Below are 21,240 nucleotides of genomic sequence, written 5' to 3' on the forward strand. Positions count from 1 at the left end.
TACTATAAAGCAAGTAGGGGGTATGAAATATGGTATACCTACTTTTAAAGCAAGTAGTGGGTATGAAGTATGGTATAAGTCCTTTTAAAAACAAACAAGCGTTATTAATTTAATCACACAAGAAATACATAAAGCAAAAGAAAATCTGTATCCTACTGAAATAAGGAAATTTGAAAGGGAAATAATTTTCCTCGTTATTAACACATAGGCTATTCTTCATCCTGGTAAAAGCCTGTTAAAATCAAAATTCCATGCGGACGAAGGCGTATTATTACTTCATTAGGTAACGTAAAATGGTTATTAACTGAAATTTTTGTAACCATAGTATTGTTCAATTAATTAATTGTTCAAATAATCATTTCTACGGGCCGTATATCCAGTGCCGGATTTACGATAGAAACTGAAAAAACGAAAACTTAGGGCGGCAAAAGTAGGTGGCGGCAAAACTTTGGTGATAGCAGTATTAGACAATACCTACCTATCACCTATCTTCCTTAGCCCACCACACCATAAAAAGTTATAAGTAATGCAGTAAAAACAAAGATTTACTTCCTTATGTGTAAAAACATACCTTTATAGTTGTGAAATAATCTAGATAGTAGATTATTCCCTAAAAAAGGAAATTAACGTTATTGTGAACAGATAGTCTAATTGTAGGTGTCAGTAGGGGCGGCAAATTTTTTTATAGTTCTAGGGCGGCAAATGTGTAAATCCAGCACTGACGATATCTTGAATCTACAACAAGTATACTTTATTCGCTTAGAAGTTACCAGTAGGGGCGTCAAATGTTGTAAACGCAGCACTGGCTATATCTTGGATCTACAACTGGTATACTTTAATCCATTAAAAATTACCATTACCTAAGCTTTTGTTTTTGTGTGATGCCAAAATACGCAGGTATAGGTACTAGGAACGATATTACGACGCGCGATAATTACAATTTATTACAGACGCAATTAAAATGTTAAAAAATGTTTCCTTATTTCGCTTACTATTTAAATATAAAACCTTTTTAGGTGTCTGCAGTGCGCCATTTTTGTTTAGTTTCGTTTATAGTTGGTATTTATTCATACTAATATTATAAATGTGCAAGTATGTGTCTTTGTCTGTCTGTTTGTTTGTCTGTTTTTCACGGCAAAACGGAGCGACGATTTTACGTGATTTTTAAGTGGAGATATTTGAAAGGATGGAGTGACATAGGCTTCTTTTTGTGTCTTTCTAACTCCCCCACTTTCCTAAAAAGGGGGGATGGAAGTTTGTATGAAGCATTCCGCAATTTTCAATGTAGAAAGCTAAAAATTGGTATGCAGACTATTTGTGAGTAAAACAAAACCGTGCTTATTTTTTTTTTTTGTAAATCAGCTCCCAATCCCTTAAAAGAGGGGGGAAATTTTATATTGGTCTTTTTAGTTTTTAGTTTTCAAGGTAGAGTAGGGGTAGGGTTTTAGTAGGGTAGGGTAGGGATAGGGGAAGAAGTGCACATAAGTAAAAGCGATGTTTGACTGGGTCCGCTAGTATTACATATACTCGTATAGTAGGTATACTTTTTATTTTTTTTTATATTAGGTACATGTATGAATATCATTTCAGGAAAAGAATTCATTTAAAATCTACTAAACTTATATGATGATGCTAAGGAACAAAAATAGGATTGAGTATAAATTAGGGGAGAAAGGACTGCGCCGGTGTAAGGTCGTGCGCGCGGGGTAGAGGGACGGACTGCGCCGGTATGAAGTCGTGCGCTCGCTGCCCCCCTCCCGGCCCGCGTGGACCATCGGCAGTGTTACGAACGAATTTGCCAATCTATACGTGTCTGATGTTTCCAGTACCTGGCCTGTCTGTCGACATCGTCGTCCCAGGACAAGCTGGCCTTCGACGTGGGTTTGCAGGAGCATTCGCAGGGCGAGGCGTGCTGGTGGACCTTGCATCCAGCTAGTAAGCAGAGGTGAGAACACGTTATTAGCATTGGCGTGCATAATGGTTTGACTAGGGTTTGCTTATAACTGAAGAGTTATGTGAATCCCCTATATTTTAAGAAATTAAATATCAGAGTCTCAAACGGTAAGGGAAAATCATCGTGAGATAATCTGCACACTTGTTTTTATGTGTAAAGTCTGGCAATCCGGATTGGGCCAGCGTGGTGGACTATTATCCTATCGGCTAACACCTCACATTCTAAGACGAGATCGTGCTCAACGGTGAGTCGAATATGGGTGATAATGATGATGATTATGATGATGGTGCACTAAGTGCCACGTTCGTTGATTGGTTGGTCAAGTGGTTGGCCAATGAGGTTTCAGATCACGTCGTGGGTTCGAAACCTAGATTGGGGAGCCCAATGATTGGGCTCCCTTATTTATGTTTAGTTTAGGTATATTTATATAAGATACTGAGTTTTTCTTTTATTAAAAAAAAATTCACTATAAATTCTCAGCTAGGAGTTGGAAAATAGTGGTTACAATGACTCCGAGAATACGTTAAGCTATCAGTCCGTATCATTTTCAATAACATCTGATAGTAGCCGTTAAAGATACATTATCTCTAAGCCGGTTGGTCGGTCTATAAATTCGTATTCGCTGAACCACTCTTTTGCCTTTATTATGGGAATACCATACCAAGGTTGATTGCTGAATAGATATAATAAGTCGCTCCAGCGGACCACCAAATGCTCAATCGAACACTGGTTTCTGGAGCCAAATGGCCAAAGTCCTTCCTGTAGAAGCACAGTCAACGAAAGTTTTTTTCTCATGTTTAGTTCTATAAGAATGAAAATATTGCTTCTGAATAGATACTTCATTTTTTTATTCTCTTATAAAGTGTTTATTAAACGCAAGCTTTTGGGAAAGGCTTATTATAGTCTTAATGATTATATTAATGATAAAAAAGCTTGGCGTTAAACTGTTATAAACGACTGTGTGCTTAGTTTTAAATAAGTTTGTAAAATGGTGGTAAAATAACGAAATTAACCTTGGCTGAGTTTGTTGTGGGCTCTTCTCGGACCAAGGCGCGTTTGGAACCCTCGTAACTTTAGTTTTAAGTTTTCGACTATTATTACCACCATTAAATTAAATTAAATTATGACATAATCTTGACCTTTCAAAAGTGCTTGTAAACTAAGCCTAATTGAAATAAATGAATTTTGACTTTTTTTTTTGACTTTTATACTTTTAGGTCTGAGGGTGAAAAGGTGCGCGTTGGTGACGATTTGATTCTCGTGTCTGTTGCTACTGAGAGATACTTGGTAAGTAAGTAAGTAATACATATCCGATTCCGGAGGGTGTGGGTTCGAATCCCATCCGGGGCATGCACCTCTAACTTTTCAGTTGTGTGTATTTTAAAATTAAACATCACGTGTCTCTATCGGCGAAGCAAAAACAACGTGAGGAACAACCTGCTCCTGATTTATCCCTGATAATTTTCTCAATTCTCTCTGTGTGTGAAGTCTGCCAATCCGCATTGGGCCAGCGTGGTGGACTATTGGCCTAACCTCTCTCATTCTGAGAGGAGACTCGAGCTCAGCAGTGAGCCGAATATGGGTTGATGACGACGATTAAAGATTGTGAAAGTTTGACTGTGTAACGAACTGTATTAGTTAACTAGCTGACGCCTCGCGGTTTCACCCGCGTGGTTTCCGTTTCCGTAAGAGTACGGGGATAATATATAAATGGGCTATATTCCTCCGTCCTTCGTTCCTCGATAAATGGGCTATCTAACACTGAAATAATTTTTCAAATCGGATCAGTAGTTCCTGAGATTAGCGCGTTCAATCAAACAAACAAACAAACTCTACAGGTTTATAATATTAGTATAGATTGTGAAAGTTTGACTGTGTAACGAACTGTATTAGTTAAAGATAGTGGTTGGTCCAGTGTTTAGCCTATGTGATTTCCGATCACTAGATCGATTGACGGCCTCCGTGGCGCAGTGATATGCGCGGTGGATTTACAAGACGGAGCTCCTGGGTTCGATCCCCGGCTGGGCCGATTGAGGTTTTCTTAATTAGTCCAGGTCTGACTGGTGGAATGCTTCGGCCGTGGCTAGTTACCACCCTACCGACAAAAACGTACCGCCAAGCGAATTAACGTTACGGTACAAAGTCGTGTAGAAACCGAAAGGGGTGTGGATTTTCATCCTCCTCCTAAGTTAACCTGCTTCCGTCTTAGACTGCATCATCACTTACCATCAGGTGAGATTGTAGTCAAGGGCTAACTTGTAAAGAATAAAAAAAAAAGATCTTGGGTTTGAGCCCTGGCTCGGGCTATGAAAACATTGACTTTTTCTTTCTTCTAACAAATTTTCAGTAAACGCCAAGTCGGTGGTATTACACTGCCTCCCTGTTGCCTCTCACCCAGTTTTAAACCCACATAATTATCGATATTTTCAGCACACAACAAAAGAGAATGAAGTATCGATAGTGAACGCTTCGTTCCACGTGACGCACTGGTCGGTACAGCCCTACGGTACCGGCATATCGCGTATGAAGTACGTGGGATACGTGTTCGGGGGCGACGTGCTCCGGTTCTTCCACGGAGGCGACGAGTGCCTTACTATACCGAGCACGTGGAGCCAAGAGGGCGGGCAGAAGTAAGTTTTCTTTCAGCGCTTTAGTTTATAATCTATACTTATAATAAATCTGTAGAGAGGACAATTCTTTACATGAAATATATTTCCAAAATAACTATAGGTGATTAGTGGTCGATGCTGATGCCAAAAATGCAATCAGTAAAATTTTTGTCTGTCTGTCTGTATGTTCTTTATAGAAACAAAAACTACTCGACGGATTTTAACGAAACTTGGTACAATTATTCTTCATACTCCTGAGCAGGTTATAGTATACTTTTCATCACGCTACGATTAATAGGAGCGGAGCAGTGAAGGGAAACGTTGAGAAAACGGGAGAAGTTACTCATTTTTTAAGCTTCCGTCGCCGTCGCGTGGTAGGGTAGGGGTAGGGTAGAGGTAGGGTAGGGTTAGGGCAGGGGTAGTAGTAAGGTCTTACGCGGACGGAGTCGCGGGCGTCTGCTAGTAAGGAATATTTTTCACGTTTTGTTTAGTTTTGCGAAGTACAGTATGAGATTTGTTGTTGGAGGAAGTTTGGCCTCTAGGATTGGTCTGGCTGCTTACATAAAGTATTAAGACAGTTCTTCAAACGTCATAAATACATATAAAGATGAAGCCTCAGAATGTAAGTAAAATTAAGATTATTTTTTTCAAGCTTTTAAGCGGCTGGCAGAAATTACCGCCGAAGTGTCTAGCAGTATTGATTTGCACCGCCTGGGTAGTTTCGCTATTGACCTTAATCCATGTGACACCACGGAAATATATAGATACATACCAACAAAAACTTAAACATAACAAATACTAAAACTTAAATAAAGCCAAAATAATATAATGGGGATGATGACTAGGTTTGAATATATTGATTTTTATGATACATTCGGGTAAATAAGGTCAATGTTAACTAATTTATACATAAAAAGCAAAGATTGTTTGGATATTTGCAAAATAAATAAGATTATAAAATTTCAAAATCTATTAAATTTTTTTTTAGAGCCAACGACGTCACTAAATCGTGCCATTTTGTATGGAGCGTTTTTCAGGGATCCGCGATTTACTATTAGCGATTTATTATTACTCTTGATTGTTAATACAATACAATAAAAAAAAACTGTCATCATCCCTATTATTTTTTATTATATGATATATGATGATGATGCAGTCTAAAATGGAAGTGGGCTAACTTTATTGGAGGACGATGAAATCTACATCTATAGTGTAGTATACAGCCAATAACATGGTTTATTTAATTTCCACAGTATCGTGGTATACGAAGGCGGGTCGGTGATGTCCCAAGCTCGCTCGCTGTGGCGCCTGGAGCTGGCGCGCACCAAGTGGGCAGGCGGCTTTATCAACTGGTACCACCCCATGCGGATCCGCCACATCACCACGGGACGGTACCTCGGGGTCAATGACCAGAACGAGCTGTATTTGATCAGCAGGTACGTTAACGCCTATAAGATCGGCCTTATTATATATCTCAGTGTACTATTCAAACAATGATATAGATTCAAAGAAAAAAATATATTAAATAAAAAAAAAAACATCCCTTCATCTATAAGGATGGAGGCCTGCAGGGTTATTATGTAAAACGGTGTGCCATTCAAGTAATAAGTTACTACATCAATTTTCGACGTATTTTCGTTTTTCCAATCATCTAACATTGTGTTTATAACAAAATGACACAATAATCTTTATTTTACGTAAAGTAACATTAGTCGATACTATAGCCGAATCCAGCGAATACCGTTTACTAACAAACGAGGGTGTAACACCACCAGTAGCTCAAATCTGGGCTGAAAATATTTACTGAAATTTTCTTAGAGGAATAAAAAGCTTGGTTGGTATTTCATTAACCGACCCAAAATTCGAACCCCGGGCCTCGTGATACCGCAGGCTAACCACTGGACCAAGGCAAGACCAAGGCAGTTTGAGGCATTTTATTATAATCGGGATTTACCTAAAAACTCAATAATAGTATTGAAGATTTCTGTGTTATCATTTTACAGAGAAGAAGCAACCACAGCATCTTGCGCGTTCTGTCTGCGTCAAGAGAAAGATGATCAGAAGGTAGTCTTAGAAGACAAGGATCTGGAAATCATTGGGGCTCCGATCATCAAATATGGTGACTCCACTGTTATTGTGCAGCATTCAGAGACTGGGTTATGGCTGTCTTATAAGGTAAATACATGTTATAACTTCTCATAATCAGCTAAATATATATAAATGCGAAAAGCTCATGACGATATATCTAAAATTTGACGTATAAAAATGAAAGGCAAAGAGGCAGTTCATAGTTAAAAGACGTCTGCTAAAAATGGCTTTTGCGACAGGGTCGGATTAAGGGGATCTAACTAAAGTCTAGTTTTAAAAATGACCAATATTCCCATTCTTCCTCAACTAGACGAAAAAGACTGTGTTAGAATTGGATACGACAATAGTTCAGCTAGCGGGGATGGACCCACGGATCTCTCGAATTAGTCCGGGCCCATAACCGTTGAGCTGTTGATGTAATGAATTCTTTTTATTAAATTTTTAGTCCTATGAGACAAAAAAGAAAGGTGTCGGCAAAGTGGAAGAAAAGCAAGCCATTCTACACGAAGAAGGCAAGATGGACGACGGTCTAGACTTTTCTAGATCACAAGAAGAGGAGTCTAGAACCGCTAGAGTTATTAGAAAGTGTTCTTCTCTCTTCACTAAATTCATTAAGTGAGTATTTGATTTGTTCACTCTGTTTTGTCAAATACCAACGAATCGAAGTCAAATTGAAGAACAATGCATACATTTTAAATCTTCAGCTTTAATATTAATTTTTCAAGACCCGAATTATTTTAATAATTGGTCGAAAACCTAAAATTAAAGTAAATAGAGTTCCAAATGCGCCTGGTCCGAGAAGAGCCCACAACAAAGTCAGCTTGTTTTTTTGTATATCACCATTTTACTATCGAGAACTAAATACACAATTTTATAGTGCAATTCAATACAAAGCTTTTTGTTCTCTAAATAATCCTTAAGACTATACTTAATGAGAGTTTTCTATAAGCTTTCGTTTAATAGTAGGTACCTATAATTCTGTATTATACTATAACACAGTATTCTATATTTGGAGCAAACAATAATTTTGTGATCGTTATCAGACAACCGGTACCGATACAGAACAATAGAGGTAGAGTATCGACAACGAGACAGACAAAATATCATTAGTGAATCTTAAGAAGTAGGTCAATATTATTCAGTTTATTGATTTAAAAAACGAATTTTCAGTGGCCTTGAGACATTGCAAGAGAACCGACGCCATTCCATGTTCTTCGCGTCAGTCAACTTGGGGGAGATGGTGATGTGTTTGGAGGATCTTATCAACTACTTCGCACAACCTGATGAAGATATGGGTAAGATTTGTTTGTTTCTATATCTTCCATAAATTAATAATAAACAGCACAAATTTAAGAAAGGGTCTGGGAGAAAAGAGTCAGTTCTGTCTGTTTTTTACGGTAATATTCGGCTTTATAGGTACACTAAGTCAAGTTTTGATCAACATAGAATAACAGATGAATGTTGGCAGTGGTTAAAAATAAATAACATAACCAACTCTTTTCTAACTGATTGAGCTACTCTAAGTTTAAAGACATTAAAACGAACATTAGAAGTTTTTATTGAGGATAGATATCTTTTTTAACATGATCAATATTCCCTTTACTTGTGGGTACTTTAATTAATAGTAAAGACGATCACAATATTAGAGAGAGAGTTCTAAATTTTTTGGAAAATTTCTACTTCATACCATCACATTTATAAATTCTAGAACACGAAGAGAAGCAAAACAAGTTTCGCGCTCTACGTAACCGTCAGGATCTGTTCCAAGAAGAAGGCATTCTGAACTTGATTCTGGAGGCCATAGACAAGATTAACGTTATTACCTCCCAAGGATTTCTCGCTGGGTTCCTAGCAGGAGACGAGTCCGGCCAGAGTTGGGATATGATATCAGTTTATTTGTACCAACTTTTGGGTAAGTGGACTTTTTTACTTTTTAAGTTTCTTAAGAAAGGGAAAGGGGTGACTTTAAAACTTTATTGATAGGAATCAATTAAATCAAACAAAATTAATACAACTTAGTAGTCTTTTAAACTAACTCAAAAAAATTAGTTTGCCCTCAGGCAGAATTTTCGCGTTCGCTAAATCCTCATGTTGCAGCGACTCTGATAAGGATTGGAATGATGCTTATCATCTTACAATTTTTGTAACTACTACTATATAATATAATTACTACCGCCACCTTCAAGTAGCGTAACTTATCTGAATTGACGGTGAAATTACTGGCCCATTGGCCAGTTTTTATGTGTTAGGTTGTAGGGTTTGGCTTCACGCTTCACGATCGACTAGCGCAAGGCAAGAAGATTGTAGGATGTGATTCCTTAATTTTGTGCAAGGTATTGATTAAAGACTAATTCCTTTCCAGCGGCAATAATCAAGGGCAACCACACTAACTGCGCTCAGTTCGCCAATTCGAACCGACTCAACTGGCTGTTCTCGCGACTCGGCTCGCAGGCATCGGGGGAGGGTACCGGCATGTTGGATGTGTTGCACTGCGTGCTCATCGACTCGCCAGAGGCTCTGAACATGATGAGGGTAAGTAAAGTTTATTAGGCTTTTTGATGGTAGACAAACCTCGATATGCAGGCCTAAGATGCGCGTAATATGATATTTCGTTAAGACAAAAAGACATTGTCGACTGATAGCGGCAGCATCGAAAACATCGCTCCCTCTTATCCCATTGTAATGAAAGAGCGATTCGATCGAAGTATTTTAGGAGATATGTTGTCGACGCATCTTAGGTCTACTGAGGGTGGCATTGAGGATGATATGCTTATGGATGGCTACTGATAGGCTAAGTTCTGATAGGAATCATTAAAATGTGGTTGCTCTACTCGTAAGTCAAGGCATGTTTGCCTTGAATATGCATATGATTATTTAAAGATTCTCAACTCTTACATGAAAATATGGACGTCATAATTCAGTTGATGCAGAACTTTTTATTTAGGTCCATTAGAAATCAAGGAATACCGCCTTTCACGAGGCTTTGATGTTCTGTTGATAAATCAAATCAAACACGGAAATATTAATTAGATAGATAGACAGAGCATTTAATAAGTTCAGTTGATCCAGAGCATGTTATTTGGGTCGACTAGAGCTCAAGGGATGTCACAGGGTCTTACTGTCAAAGAGAGCTTGGTTGTCAAAAAGAGTATGAAATTTAGTTTATCCAATCAAGATTCTAGAATAAAGCAAGTGGTTCAAAACAGAATCCTGATCTGAGATTGGGTTTCAGCAGCAGGAGATATAAATAAACATTTGTTTTCCAGGGTATTACTTTTATTTGTATTTTTTTACTATTTCCATAATAGATAATTACTATTTCAATTTAAATGATTATTTATTTTATGTTATCATTCCTCAGGATGAACACATCAAAGTGATCATATCTCTGCTGGAGAAGCACGGCAGAGACCCCAAAGTCCTGGACGTGCTCTGCTCCCTCTGCGTGGGAAACGGCGTTGCCGTGCGCTCCTCGCAGAACAACATCTGTGACTATCTACTGCCGGGGAAAAACCTGCTTCTGCAGACACAACTTGTTGATCACGTGTCTAGGTAAGTAGCCGGCCTATTCACTAACTTTGACGTACATTAGCCACTTAATATAATCAATATTGAACAAATCAATAACAAGTGCGTATTTGGTATTCCCATTGTTAGTAAAAATCACAATGTCAACTGGGCAATATCCACTACTTACTTTATGATATCCACAAAGTGTTGTCAGTAGTCACCAGACTTTAACTATTTCTCATATCGATATACACTAAAATGTCTTGGAACGTTATTCACTTAGCAATTATACATTTGGGTACAAAATCACGAGACTTAAGAATTGCTAACGACAGCTAAGTAAGTTGGTAAAATTCATGTATATCCACTTTACACAAAATACTCAAAGTTAGTGAGGCCTGCTGAAATAGTCTTAGTCTAAGTAGCTATAGAAGTTCGTATTATATTCGCACTCTGTACAAATTAAGGCTCATAGCACATGTTACTTCCAAAAACGAGGTCGGTAACTTCAGCTGTCCAGTATTCTTTGTATAAAACTCCTTAGTGCAAATCGGAATAGTAACTATCGTTTCGCCTTGGGATAAGCTTACGGCTCCTATAATCCTATTAATCAGTTGGCTCGCAAATTGCGTCTTTCCGAATCAGAGCACATTTGCCCCAGTATTCTGTGCCTCAGTCACCTTTCTACGACGCCTCGCTGTAGAAGCGCATTAAGCGTAGCCAAGTTGACACCTGGGTGACGATGAGGCGATATGGTAATTCGTTCAGCAAAAATTTGGAATGCCCTTCCGGCGTTTGTGTTTCCTGACACCTATAATAATTTGAACACCTTCAAACAAGACTAAATAGGCATCTTCTAGGTAAGCGCGCTCCAAATTAGACAGCATTAATGCTTACCATCAGGCTTGATTGTAGTCAAGCGCTGGCGTATATTGCGTAAAAAAAATACGGTTATGACCCTTTTCTGAGCTCAAATGTGTGTTATAACTCTTAGACTTGTCGAGTCGCATGCTGTTTCTCAGGAATTATACTTTGCTTATCTCACTTTCCTTTACAGTGTCCGTCCAAACATTTTCGTGGGTCGAGTTGAAGGTTCGGCCGTTTACCAGAAGTGGTACTTCGAAGTGACAATGGACCACATAGAGAAGACTACGCATATGATGCCACATTTGCGTATAGGATGGGCCAATACTTCTGGGTAAGCTTTTGTTGTTGGATTAGTATTATTAAAAGGGTATAACTTTTTCTAGCCCTCGGGATATATAATGCATGTATCTGCAAATAAATAAATAAATTGATTGATTGATTGATTGATTAATTGATAAAACATTATGTTACCATGTTTGATGTTTATACGACTTGAGTTTTGGTGTTGTCAAGTGGTTAAGGCAACTGATACTATAATAGTACTCAGGAATTGCGGTGTGTTGTACAATTCTAAAATAAACGTCTTTTCTTTCTTTCTTACGTTGTTTCTTTAAAAAAAAATTGCCCAAGTGCGTGTCGGGCCACGCGCAGTTTTCTGTAGATTAAATGAGCAGTTTTATCCCTTATGTATATATGGAACACTCACACAAAGGGATAGACGATAAAAAAATTATCCTCACTTGCATGTAGGGAGAGAACCCCAAAAATTATTCTATTTTTAATTTACTAAGCTAAGCCGCGGAAAGACGGATGAACGGACAGACAGTCATGGCGAAACTATAAGGGTTTCTTGTGGACTAAGATACCCTAAAAAGACATAGTTTTTCATTAGTTCCAAACATAAAAGTGTCTATAGTCAGGCAAGTTCGTTGATGACACTCCCATGATATGCGGGCGACTGGGGAAAGACTGCGCGGGTGTGAGATCGTGCGTGCGGGGAAGTGAGGCGCATCTGTCGTAGGTTTTTCATTCATTCACACGCCCCCCGGCCCGCGCATACCATCGGGAGTGTTACGAACGAAGTTGCCAAGCGTTATAATAAAGTTTTTATTTCGTAGGTATGTACCATATCCCGGAGGTGGTGAGAAGTGGGGTGGCAATGGGGTGGGAGATGACCTGTATTCGTTTGGTTTCGACGGCGCATTCCTCTGGTCTGGTGGCAGGAAGACACCGGTGAATAGGACTCATGAGGAAGAGCCTTTCATTAGAAAAGGTATGGATAGTGAATAATTGATTTATTAAACACTACGCCCGCGACTTTGTTCGCGTGGAGTTCAGTTTTTTACAAATCCCGCGGGAACCATGGATTTTTCCGGCATGAAAAGTAACCTATGTGTTAATCCAGAGTAAAATCTATTTCCATTCCCAATTTCAGCCAAATCGCTTTAGTAGCTGCAGCCCAAAGGAGGAATTTAGCCTTAATATAGTAATTTAGCAGACTCAGAAGAGGATTAGTACTTGTGAACGTTGACAGTTAACTAACACTCCCTTTTCCTCTCAAGTCACTCTCCCCGCCTATCCCAAGTAATCCATAAAGAATAACACAATAAGAAATGTGGACGGCTCGAACGCCAAGAGCACACTGAAGCCAACCATACGACGAGTGCCTTATATCGCAAGTCGTTCCCGCCAACCGGTCTCTACCCCTATCTAACTCCCCACTATTTACGGAAACAAGTAGCGCCACTTGGCGTCATATCCGTCTCAGACTATTATTTCCTACAAATGTTTAATTATTTTGTCATAGCAATTTTTTTAATTATTTTTTTATTTATTTAGGTGACGTCATCGGTTGTGCACTAGACCTTACCGTTCCTCTGATAAACTTCATGTTCAACGGCGTCCGCGTCACTGGCTCCTTTACAAACTTCAACCTCGAGGGAATGTTCTTCCCGGCTATCAGTTGTTCCAGTAAATTAAGGTAATTCTACAATATTTAGTTATTCTCCATTTACTTCTCATAATAAAAAGACGCACGATCATGCAGAGAACGTCGTTTAAAAACTGGCCAATTTTGCTTTAGCCGTTTTAGAATTATTGTTAAAGAAAATTATACCTAAAGGCCTTACCATTTGACTCCTAAATGGACGACTGGTCCATTGTATCCGTTACGTGACATGTAAAAAAATATAAAGTAAACCCACTAAGAGCAATAGGCGAGCACAGTGTCATGCTCCGCGCGATAGAGGAATATAAAGATTTTTTAAATGGCTCACAACGGTAGATTAAAACCGCATTCTCTGACTGTCGGCATCTTCAACGCAGACGGGCTCACTGATAAAATACTCGCGGACTGCGAATGGTTAAATATAGTCCAATATTCAATGAATCCCAAATTCAGATCAAATTCAACCTTAAGGATTGAGTTTAAGGTTGAATTTGCAAATGCGACTATTTGAATTGAGTGCCAAGAAGTTGTGTTAGGCACTCATTGAGTGGGGACGTTTTTTGGTCGCTGACTGCATCCACTTTTTAATAGGAGATCGATGTTATTCTCTTTTTAATACATGCGCCGAACATCGGGTTTCGCAAAGGAGTCCTTCAAATGCTAACTTAGAGGAGGCAAGCGAGCACGTAGTAGGCCAAAAGCTACTTGTAAGCGGTCGATAGAAACAGAGATTGGCTGGTGGGAGGCTTCGGTCGTGGTTAGTTACCACCCTACCGACAAAGATGTACCGCCAAGCGATTTAGCGTTCCGATACGATGTCGTGCAGAAACTGAAAGGGGGTGTGGATTTTCACCCTACCCCTCACAACTAAATACGCTTCCATCTTAGATTGCATCATCACTTACGGTGAGATCGTAGTCAAGGGTTAAACTTGTAATGAATAAAAAAGAATTCGCTATGCAGTTTAATTAATGATACCTACGCCCACAGAGTAAATATGATCAGAGTGAATCTTTGCAAGCAGCGTGGGGAAGCCGGTGAAATAATATTGCCATAAAAAACCAAACGTCACGTGTCTCCCTGATATCCGCTTGTACAACTTTTAACAATTATTACGTAAATTAACATAATAAGTAATCAATAATTACCAATGTTTAATTTCTTTAGTTTTTGTTTGTAATTTGACGCTTCGTGTCGTACTGACTCGAGAATGTATTCGTTTTCGAATTTTGTATTTGTGACGAGTACGACACCGTCGTGTTCCGTGCGCTCCATCTACCTACTATACTGTGCCTTAGTTTATTCTGTAATTGTTTCAGTTGCCGTTTCCTCCTCGGTGGAGAGCACGGTCGTCTACGCTACGCAGCTCCCGAGGGATACTCCCCTCTGGTGGAGTCCCTCTTACCTCAGCAGATCCTCAGTTTGGAGCCGTGCTTCTACTTCGGCAACTTGGCTAAGAGGGCATTGGCTGGACCGCCTCTAGTGCAAGACGACACAGCGTTTGTACCAACACCTGTGGATACTGTGTCGGTGAGTATATCAACAATCTTAATATACAGGGTCTCCCGTAAATATTACGACATACTGTACATCAGTACCTGTAAAGTATGTCGTACTAATTACGGGACACGTCCTGTATACATGCGAAAGGTCATTCATCAAGAAAAAACAAGAAAACCGCTTGACGTATAAAGATGCAATTTGGCAAGGATGTAGATTGTAGGTTATAGTTAGCAGAGGTCCGCTAAGAAAGGATTTTACCATAGGGCCGGAGCCCGGATTAAGGAGGTCTAAGGACGGATGAAGTCGCGGTCGTCCGCGGTAGTATATTATAAAACAACTTCGTGAAGTGTGTTCGCGATTTACTCAAAAACTAATTATCAGATTAGATTGGATAGATCGTTATTTGATTGCATATTTCTTAGGAATACCTAAAATCTTAAGGCCTACTGTATATCACTCTGTATTTGGTCGACGGTATTATAGAAACACTTAAGTCAAATCGGTGATAACCTTAAATTGAAAATTTTGAAAAACCCCCTCTTTCAGTGCGCTTTTATTTGAGACCCCACTCGAGTATATTTGCAGACATTCGGGTATTCTTCCCCACGTTCACCCCCCACAACTTTTAAACGGTTTATTCAATTTCCATCAAAGATGTCTTAGAACACTCGCACATAAGTCACCTTTAATACAAAATAAAAGTAAATTGAAATCGCTTTATCCGTTCGAGAGCTATGGTGTCACGGACAGACTGACAGACAGACAGATAAAACTTATAACACCCCTCTGTTTGCGTCGGATATATCGATATGACAAAATTTTGAACAAGTACCGCCATTAGACTACAAGCTCATGGACAAAATCATCCTGTGAAATGAACCAACGTGAATAACGCTTAGAAGGCTTTTACTATATCAGAAAATAATTCTGAGCACTATGCCGTCATTTCTGAGCGGTACATGTACAAGAGTCTACATACTTTTCTGCTATTACTGTTACTAGCATTGCTGTTTGTTCGGGATCACAATCTGAGTCTTGGTCGCTAACTATAGATCTCAGCAGCTCAAAATCACTCAGCGGGTAATGGAGAAAGCCATGTTCTTACTATCTTTATACGTACACGAATCAGGATAAAACCTAAGTCACCGACATAGCTCAATGAGTCTCAGAGTTAAAATGGATGAGATTTTTGAAATATATTCTTATGTTCCAGATTACTTTGGCCACCTACATCGAGCAAATCCGAGATAAACTAGCTGAGAATATTCACGAAATGTGGGCGATGAATAAGGTATTTTATTTAAGTACTATTATGTATAATAATTAACCATGTTTTAAATAATAATTACTAATCATGCTCATTTAATTAGGCGAATATGTTTACACCAATAATCCAATTGCTTTATTGCTACAATTTTTCAGCAAAATCTTTTTATAACTTATTGCTTAAAGACCTCAGCCAGCCAAAACGTATGGCGAAGGCGAGTGTTGGCGCGCGTCTTAAAGGGTGTAACTACTCCATGTAACTCTGTTTGGAGATTTTATCTCTGTCATACGATGGACCCGTCACTTACACGGTGAATTCATGGTATGCTAAGCTATTCGTCTAATTTAAAACAGCATTGAAGGTTTATTTAAATATTTAAATTAATTTATTTTACTATGCATCATAGATCGAAGCCGGTTGGTGCTATGGGGAGAATCGAGACGACGCGCACCGCGTTCACCCGTGCCTTGTGCCCTTCGAGCGGTTGCCGCCCGCTGAGAAACGATACGACATACAGCTCGCTGTGCAAACGCTCAAGTAAGACTTCAAATGATGTCAAAGATCGAAGCCAGTTGGTGCTACGGGGACTCAGACTAATTACATAAGGACAAGTATAGCACCCACATTCACTAACAAAATTGTCTGTCATTGAGGAAAACGAGCATAGATTAAGTATATATCTTATAGGTACTAAACTAGAAGTAGTTGACAGTTTTTTACATCATCCAAATTCACAAAAAGGTATTTCTACACAGCTGTTGCTATTTATACACAGCTGGTAATTGACGAATGATTACAATAATGAAACATCGAATCTATACAGACAGTTTTTTATATAATCAGATCGTTGATCATATACTTTGACAGAAAAGTAATGTCCTTATGTAATTAGTCTGAGAACGGGGAGAGTCTGGATGACACGCACCGCGTACACTAGTGCCTCGTGCCCTTCGAGGGACTGCCGGATCCTGGATAGCAAACAAATCTGCTACTATGATGTATTATGTGTTCGATCTTGGTAATATTCTTTCACATCCAAACATCCCATGACCCTATTAAGGCTGCCTGTCCATCAAAACGGAGCGAGGGAGCGTAGCGGAGTAACGGACTAATGTGGAGCGGAGTTGCGTACTGTGTCTGTCCACCGGTGCGGAGTGTAGTAACTTCCCGAACAAACTTTCCCGCTCCGCTTCCCTGTACGTGGTTCCTAGCTTGGATTCCCAGCTCCGCTTACCGGTTTTTTACAAATTTTTAGTCCCTGTCAAGAGGAGAGGAGATTTTGTGCATTCCTATTGGTTAATATTTCTCCGTTTATCGACTCCGCTGCCTCGCTCCGCTTCGGTGGACGGCAGCCTAAAGATACAACAAAACAGTAAAAGTAGTAATACAAAATAAATATTTCAGAACAATACTCGCCCTCGGCTACTACATCAGTCTCGACAAGCCCCCTGCACGCATCCGTAACGTCCGTCTGCCCAATGAACCTTTCATGCAAGTAAGTATTTACGCACAAAAAGGGGGTCCACTTTCATACAAGCTGTGACCAGATCATGAAGTGACATGGAGACAAATAACTTTTTAATATATATTGTAATATATTGTACTTGAATCCTCCAACAATGAATTATTTTTTTCATGTAGTTCTCAAATGTCTCATTAAATGTGACAGACCTGGCTATGATCTCACCGAATGTTAAGTGACGATACAGTCTAAGATGGAAGCAGAATAACTTGGAAGAGGTATTAAATGATTATGAAGAGGTACAAGAGAGGTATTGGAAGAGGTACAAGTTTATTCTACCCATATTTGTGATTTATTATACGCGACACCCAACCGGAACGCTAAAACGCTTGGTGGTACGTCTTTGCCGGTTGGCTAGTAACTAGCCAATGTCTACCAACAGACAACTTAGAAATATTATAATACAAAGCCTTCTATCGTGTCTGCCTATCTGTCTGTCTATTCATTGCAAACTCAAAACTACTGCACTTTTCTGCAGTTTTCACCTGTAGACAGAGACTATTACATTTACATATATAGCTTGTCAAGGTTTTTTTGTCTTCTACTTTGTTTTATTCATATAAATGGTCTGAAATATAACGATGATTGTTGGAAGTATCAGACAAAATCTTACTGTCTCAGATATTAACTTCTAAAAATCGTAAATTTTAAACTGGCTCACAAAAAAAAGGCTGATGTGACCTTAACAGCCGATAGACGTCCACTGCTGGACATAGGCCTCTTGCATGGACCTCCAAGCACAATGGTCTCGAACCACCAGTATCCAACGGCTCCCTCGAACCCGTTTGATATCCTCGGTCCACCTAATGGGGATCGACCAACACTGCGCTTTCCGGTGCAGGGTCGCCATTCCAGCGCTTTGGGACCCCAACGTCCATCGGCTCTTCGAACTATGTGGCCTGCCCACTGCCACTTCAGCTTCGCGACTCGCTGAGCTATGTCAGTGACTTTGTTTCTGACGTTAACTGGACTGATGTTAACATTATGCTATTTCTTACCCGTAGTCAAACGGGTACAAGCCAGCCCCTCTAGACCTGAGCGCTGTCACCCTGACACCGAAGATGGATGAACTGGTTGACCAGCTCGCTGAGAACACGCACAACTTGTGGGCCAGGGAGCGGATACAGCAAGGGTGGACCTATGGACTAAACGAGGTAAGACTTTGGCTCCGTTAAAGTACTGGACTGGTTTCGTCTCTTCTGAAGCGTTTATTTACTTCTTATTATATGTTATTTATTGTTCTGTATTCCTATTACTTTATTTTGTATCGCTTTTTTTGTTGTTTTAAATGAATATCAAAAATCTTCAGAATAAGGATTATTGAATACCTTCTAAGTGTGTGTTACCTACGCAAAAAATATTAATTGTGTAGTACCTAAATTTTTTGCGTGGCTATATAATTTTTTATTAAAATTTATTTTTATTTAGGTATACATTTAAAGCAAAGAAATATTGTTATATCTTAGCTCCTAATTCACGTTTTCCCCATATAAAATGCCATTCCATATTCACGGTTTCTGTATTCGCGACACATTTAGAGAACGTATCCCCCGCGAACAATGAGCTTTTACTGTATGTAATTAGATTTTTCCTTTTTTGGTAATCTTGTCCAACAAAGACGACTTACAGGTATTTGTTTCTTATACATATTATATTGTGTGCCTTTTTCTTATTTCTTATATGACTTTCAGACTATTGTTTAAAATTCATTCCATTTGTACAATTTTCTTTTTTAAGTTGGATGTATTTTTTTGTGTGATTTCTTCTTTATATACATGAAGGAGCCACATAGCAGTTTATTCTGGATACAACAGCTGCGACTCTCACACTTAATATGGTCAGTATTACTAGGTGTGAGGGTCACAGCACGTTGTGTTTAAGATATCCTCATGAGGAAGAAAGAAGATTTCCTACTGGTCAAGTTCTTTTGGTTTGCTTTGGTTCTTTATTTCTTTACTATTTTTTACCTGTCTATTGTTTTGTTCCTTGTCATACACTACAATTATATTGCGTAAACTACCAAGCTTGCGTTTTCCTAATCACCTACAAAGTGGATATCTTTGGATGAATAGACTCTAGGCTAGTTCCTCATAATAGCACCCAAATGCCAACTTATATGGCTAAAAAATACCAAGTTTTTATTAGAATACGTTTTCTCCCTTTTATATCCATTATCAATTAATTTCCTGTTTGGTTATATGCCTACAAATTTAGTTAATTGCGAATAAAAATACCCGACCTTAACTAACTCCAAATAAAATTTGAGCGACTATTCAATTCCCATGTACAGCTTCTTCTAAAGCTGCTTTAGTAACCACATTTGGGTGGGCACAGAGAACATCTCCAGCGGAGAAAGGGAGTGAAAGGAAATCCTTAACCATATAATTTTACATAAACATTATAAGTCCGAACAGTTTTAAGTGTTTCTTTCTGTCACACGATTGTGATTCCATGTAATGCTCAGATATTTGTCTCGCACTAAAATCAAACCCACCCTGTTTATTAGAAAAGCTGCATGTTTATTAGAGGTTAGAACTTAATGCACTCAACCAATATACCCTTAGATTCGAATGTTGAGATCATTCGCCAGATAAGAATAAAATTCCAGAATGGATACCTTTTTGTTTTTATACCTGGATTAACTAACTATTATACTGTACAAAATCATCATCTCCTGTACCTTATCTCACTTAATTGGCGTCGGAAAAATGTCAATCTCCTCCATTCGCCTCTATTACTCGTCAACTTATCATCCACTCCCTTTACATACATGTCCTTTTACACACTCTAACCATCTCTTATTTGGCCTTCCACTTGCTATTTTTATATCCCGTACAATAATAAATAAAAGACATTATTTGATTATATTCTAGGACTCCGAAATGCATAGGTCGCCGCACTTGGTGCCATACCCGAAAGTTGACGATGCTATCAAGAAGGCCAACCGAGATACTGCTTCGGAAACCGTCAGAACCCTTCTCGTATATGGATATAACCTCGATCCACCGACCGGAGAACATCAGGAAGGTGTGTTATTTCTTTTTTAATCCACCGCGCATACCACTGCGCCACGGAGGCCGTCAAATAATTATCTAATGATTTCCGTCTATTATTAGTTTTTTGTATTTCTTTAAGTAAAACTTTTTTACTCACGTTTGATTTGAGGAGTAAGTTGGTGAATGCATTACGAAAAGTGAAATCGGGCGATGAGTGCTGCCATCTACAGCTGTAATGAAACAGTGCTTATTACTTTAAACAAGATGGCGTTCTTAGAGAACTTGGAAACAATCCCTTTATGTACACTTCAAGAAAAATAGTTATGCCTGAAGCTCATGGATGGCGTTTTGTTTTCTATTTTTGAAAGAAATTTTACGTCAGTGGGGTGGTCTAAAGCGCACTCGTTTTTTTTTTATCAAATGTTGCATTTTTGAAAATCTTTTGATCATGGTCATTTCAACATCTCTTGTGTTGAAATCTCAAGTAGATCGATCGTTGATGAATCCACCGACACCGTACAATCAAAATGTCGAAGCAATATAGTAGTTCAAAAAATTACGTGAATTAGTCTCTATATCGACTATTAGTTTCGAAGGCATTAAGGGGTGTTAATTACGAGCTTATTCATCAGATCATTTGAAGCAAAAGCTGCTGCATGTAATGGGTATCGTAACGGGATGTTAAGTAGATTGTCATAACTTCATAAAAAAAATTCTAAAGAAAACTTTGTTGATAGGCTATTAATCAAATGGTAGGCTTAAATATTTCATTTTCATTTTATAATATCGTGTATGCTAAAAATTAATAAATGTTTTCAGCATTATTGGCTGAAGCATCAAAACAAAAGCAAGCCGACTTCAGAACTTACAGAGCGGAAAAGAACTACGCAGTCAGCTCTGGGAAGTGGTACTTTGAGTTCGAGATACTCACCGCTGGGCCAATGAGAGTAAGAACACATGGGTTTACCCAAATAAC

At 38.9% G+C, this 21,240-nt stretch overlaps 1 protein-coding gene across 18 annotated transcripts in view; it reads left to right on the plus strand.

Moving 5' to 3' along the window:
* The window catches only part of LOC112049806 (ryanodine receptor), a 143,918-nt gene that overhangs the window by 32,566 nt on the left and 90,112 nt on the right, over positions 1-21,240 (plus strand). For all 18 annotated transcript variants that reach the window (XM_052887104.1, XM_052887089.1, XM_052887090.1 and 15 more), the window contains 20 exons: positions 1,827-1,945; positions 3,172-3,241; positions 4,385-4,584; positions 5,817-5,999; positions 6,567-6,738; positions 7,097-7,266; positions 7,822-7,946; positions 8,360-8,563; positions 9,014-9,183; positions 10,013-10,203; positions 11,219-11,359; positions 12,147-12,301; positions 12,868-13,009; positions 14,296-14,506; positions 15,693-15,770; positions 16,153-16,283; positions 17,151-17,241; positions 18,273-18,422; positions 20,142-20,295; positions 21,084-21,211. In XM_052887104.1, coding sequence (XP_052743064.1) covers positions 1,827-1,945; positions 3,172-3,241; positions 4,385-4,584; positions 5,817-5,999; positions 6,567-6,738; positions 7,097-7,266; positions 7,822-7,946; positions 8,360-8,563; positions 9,014-9,183; positions 10,013-10,203; positions 11,219-11,359; positions 12,147-12,301; positions 12,868-13,009; positions 14,296-14,506; positions 15,693-15,770; positions 16,153-16,283; positions 17,151-17,241; positions 18,273-18,422; positions 20,142-20,295; positions 21,084-21,211 — 2,985 coding nt within the window. The remainder of the gene's footprint in view (positions 1-1,826; positions 1,946-3,171; positions 3,242-4,384; positions 4,585-5,816; positions 6,000-6,566; positions 6,739-7,096; positions 7,267-7,821; positions 7,947-8,359; positions 8,564-9,013; positions 9,184-10,012; positions 10,204-11,218; positions 11,360-12,146; positions 12,302-12,867; positions 13,010-14,295; positions 14,507-15,692; positions 15,771-16,152; positions 16,284-17,150; positions 17,242-18,272; positions 18,423-20,141; positions 20,296-21,083; positions 21,212-21,240) is intronic.

The sequence above is a fragment of the Bicyclus anynana genome, chromosome 18 (assembly GCF_947172395.1).
Source record: "Bicyclus anynana chromosome 18, ilBicAnyn1.1, whole genome shotgun sequence".
NCBI classification, from domain to species: Eukaryota; Metazoa; Arthropoda; class Insecta; order Lepidoptera; family Nymphalidae; genus Bicyclus; species Bicyclus anynana.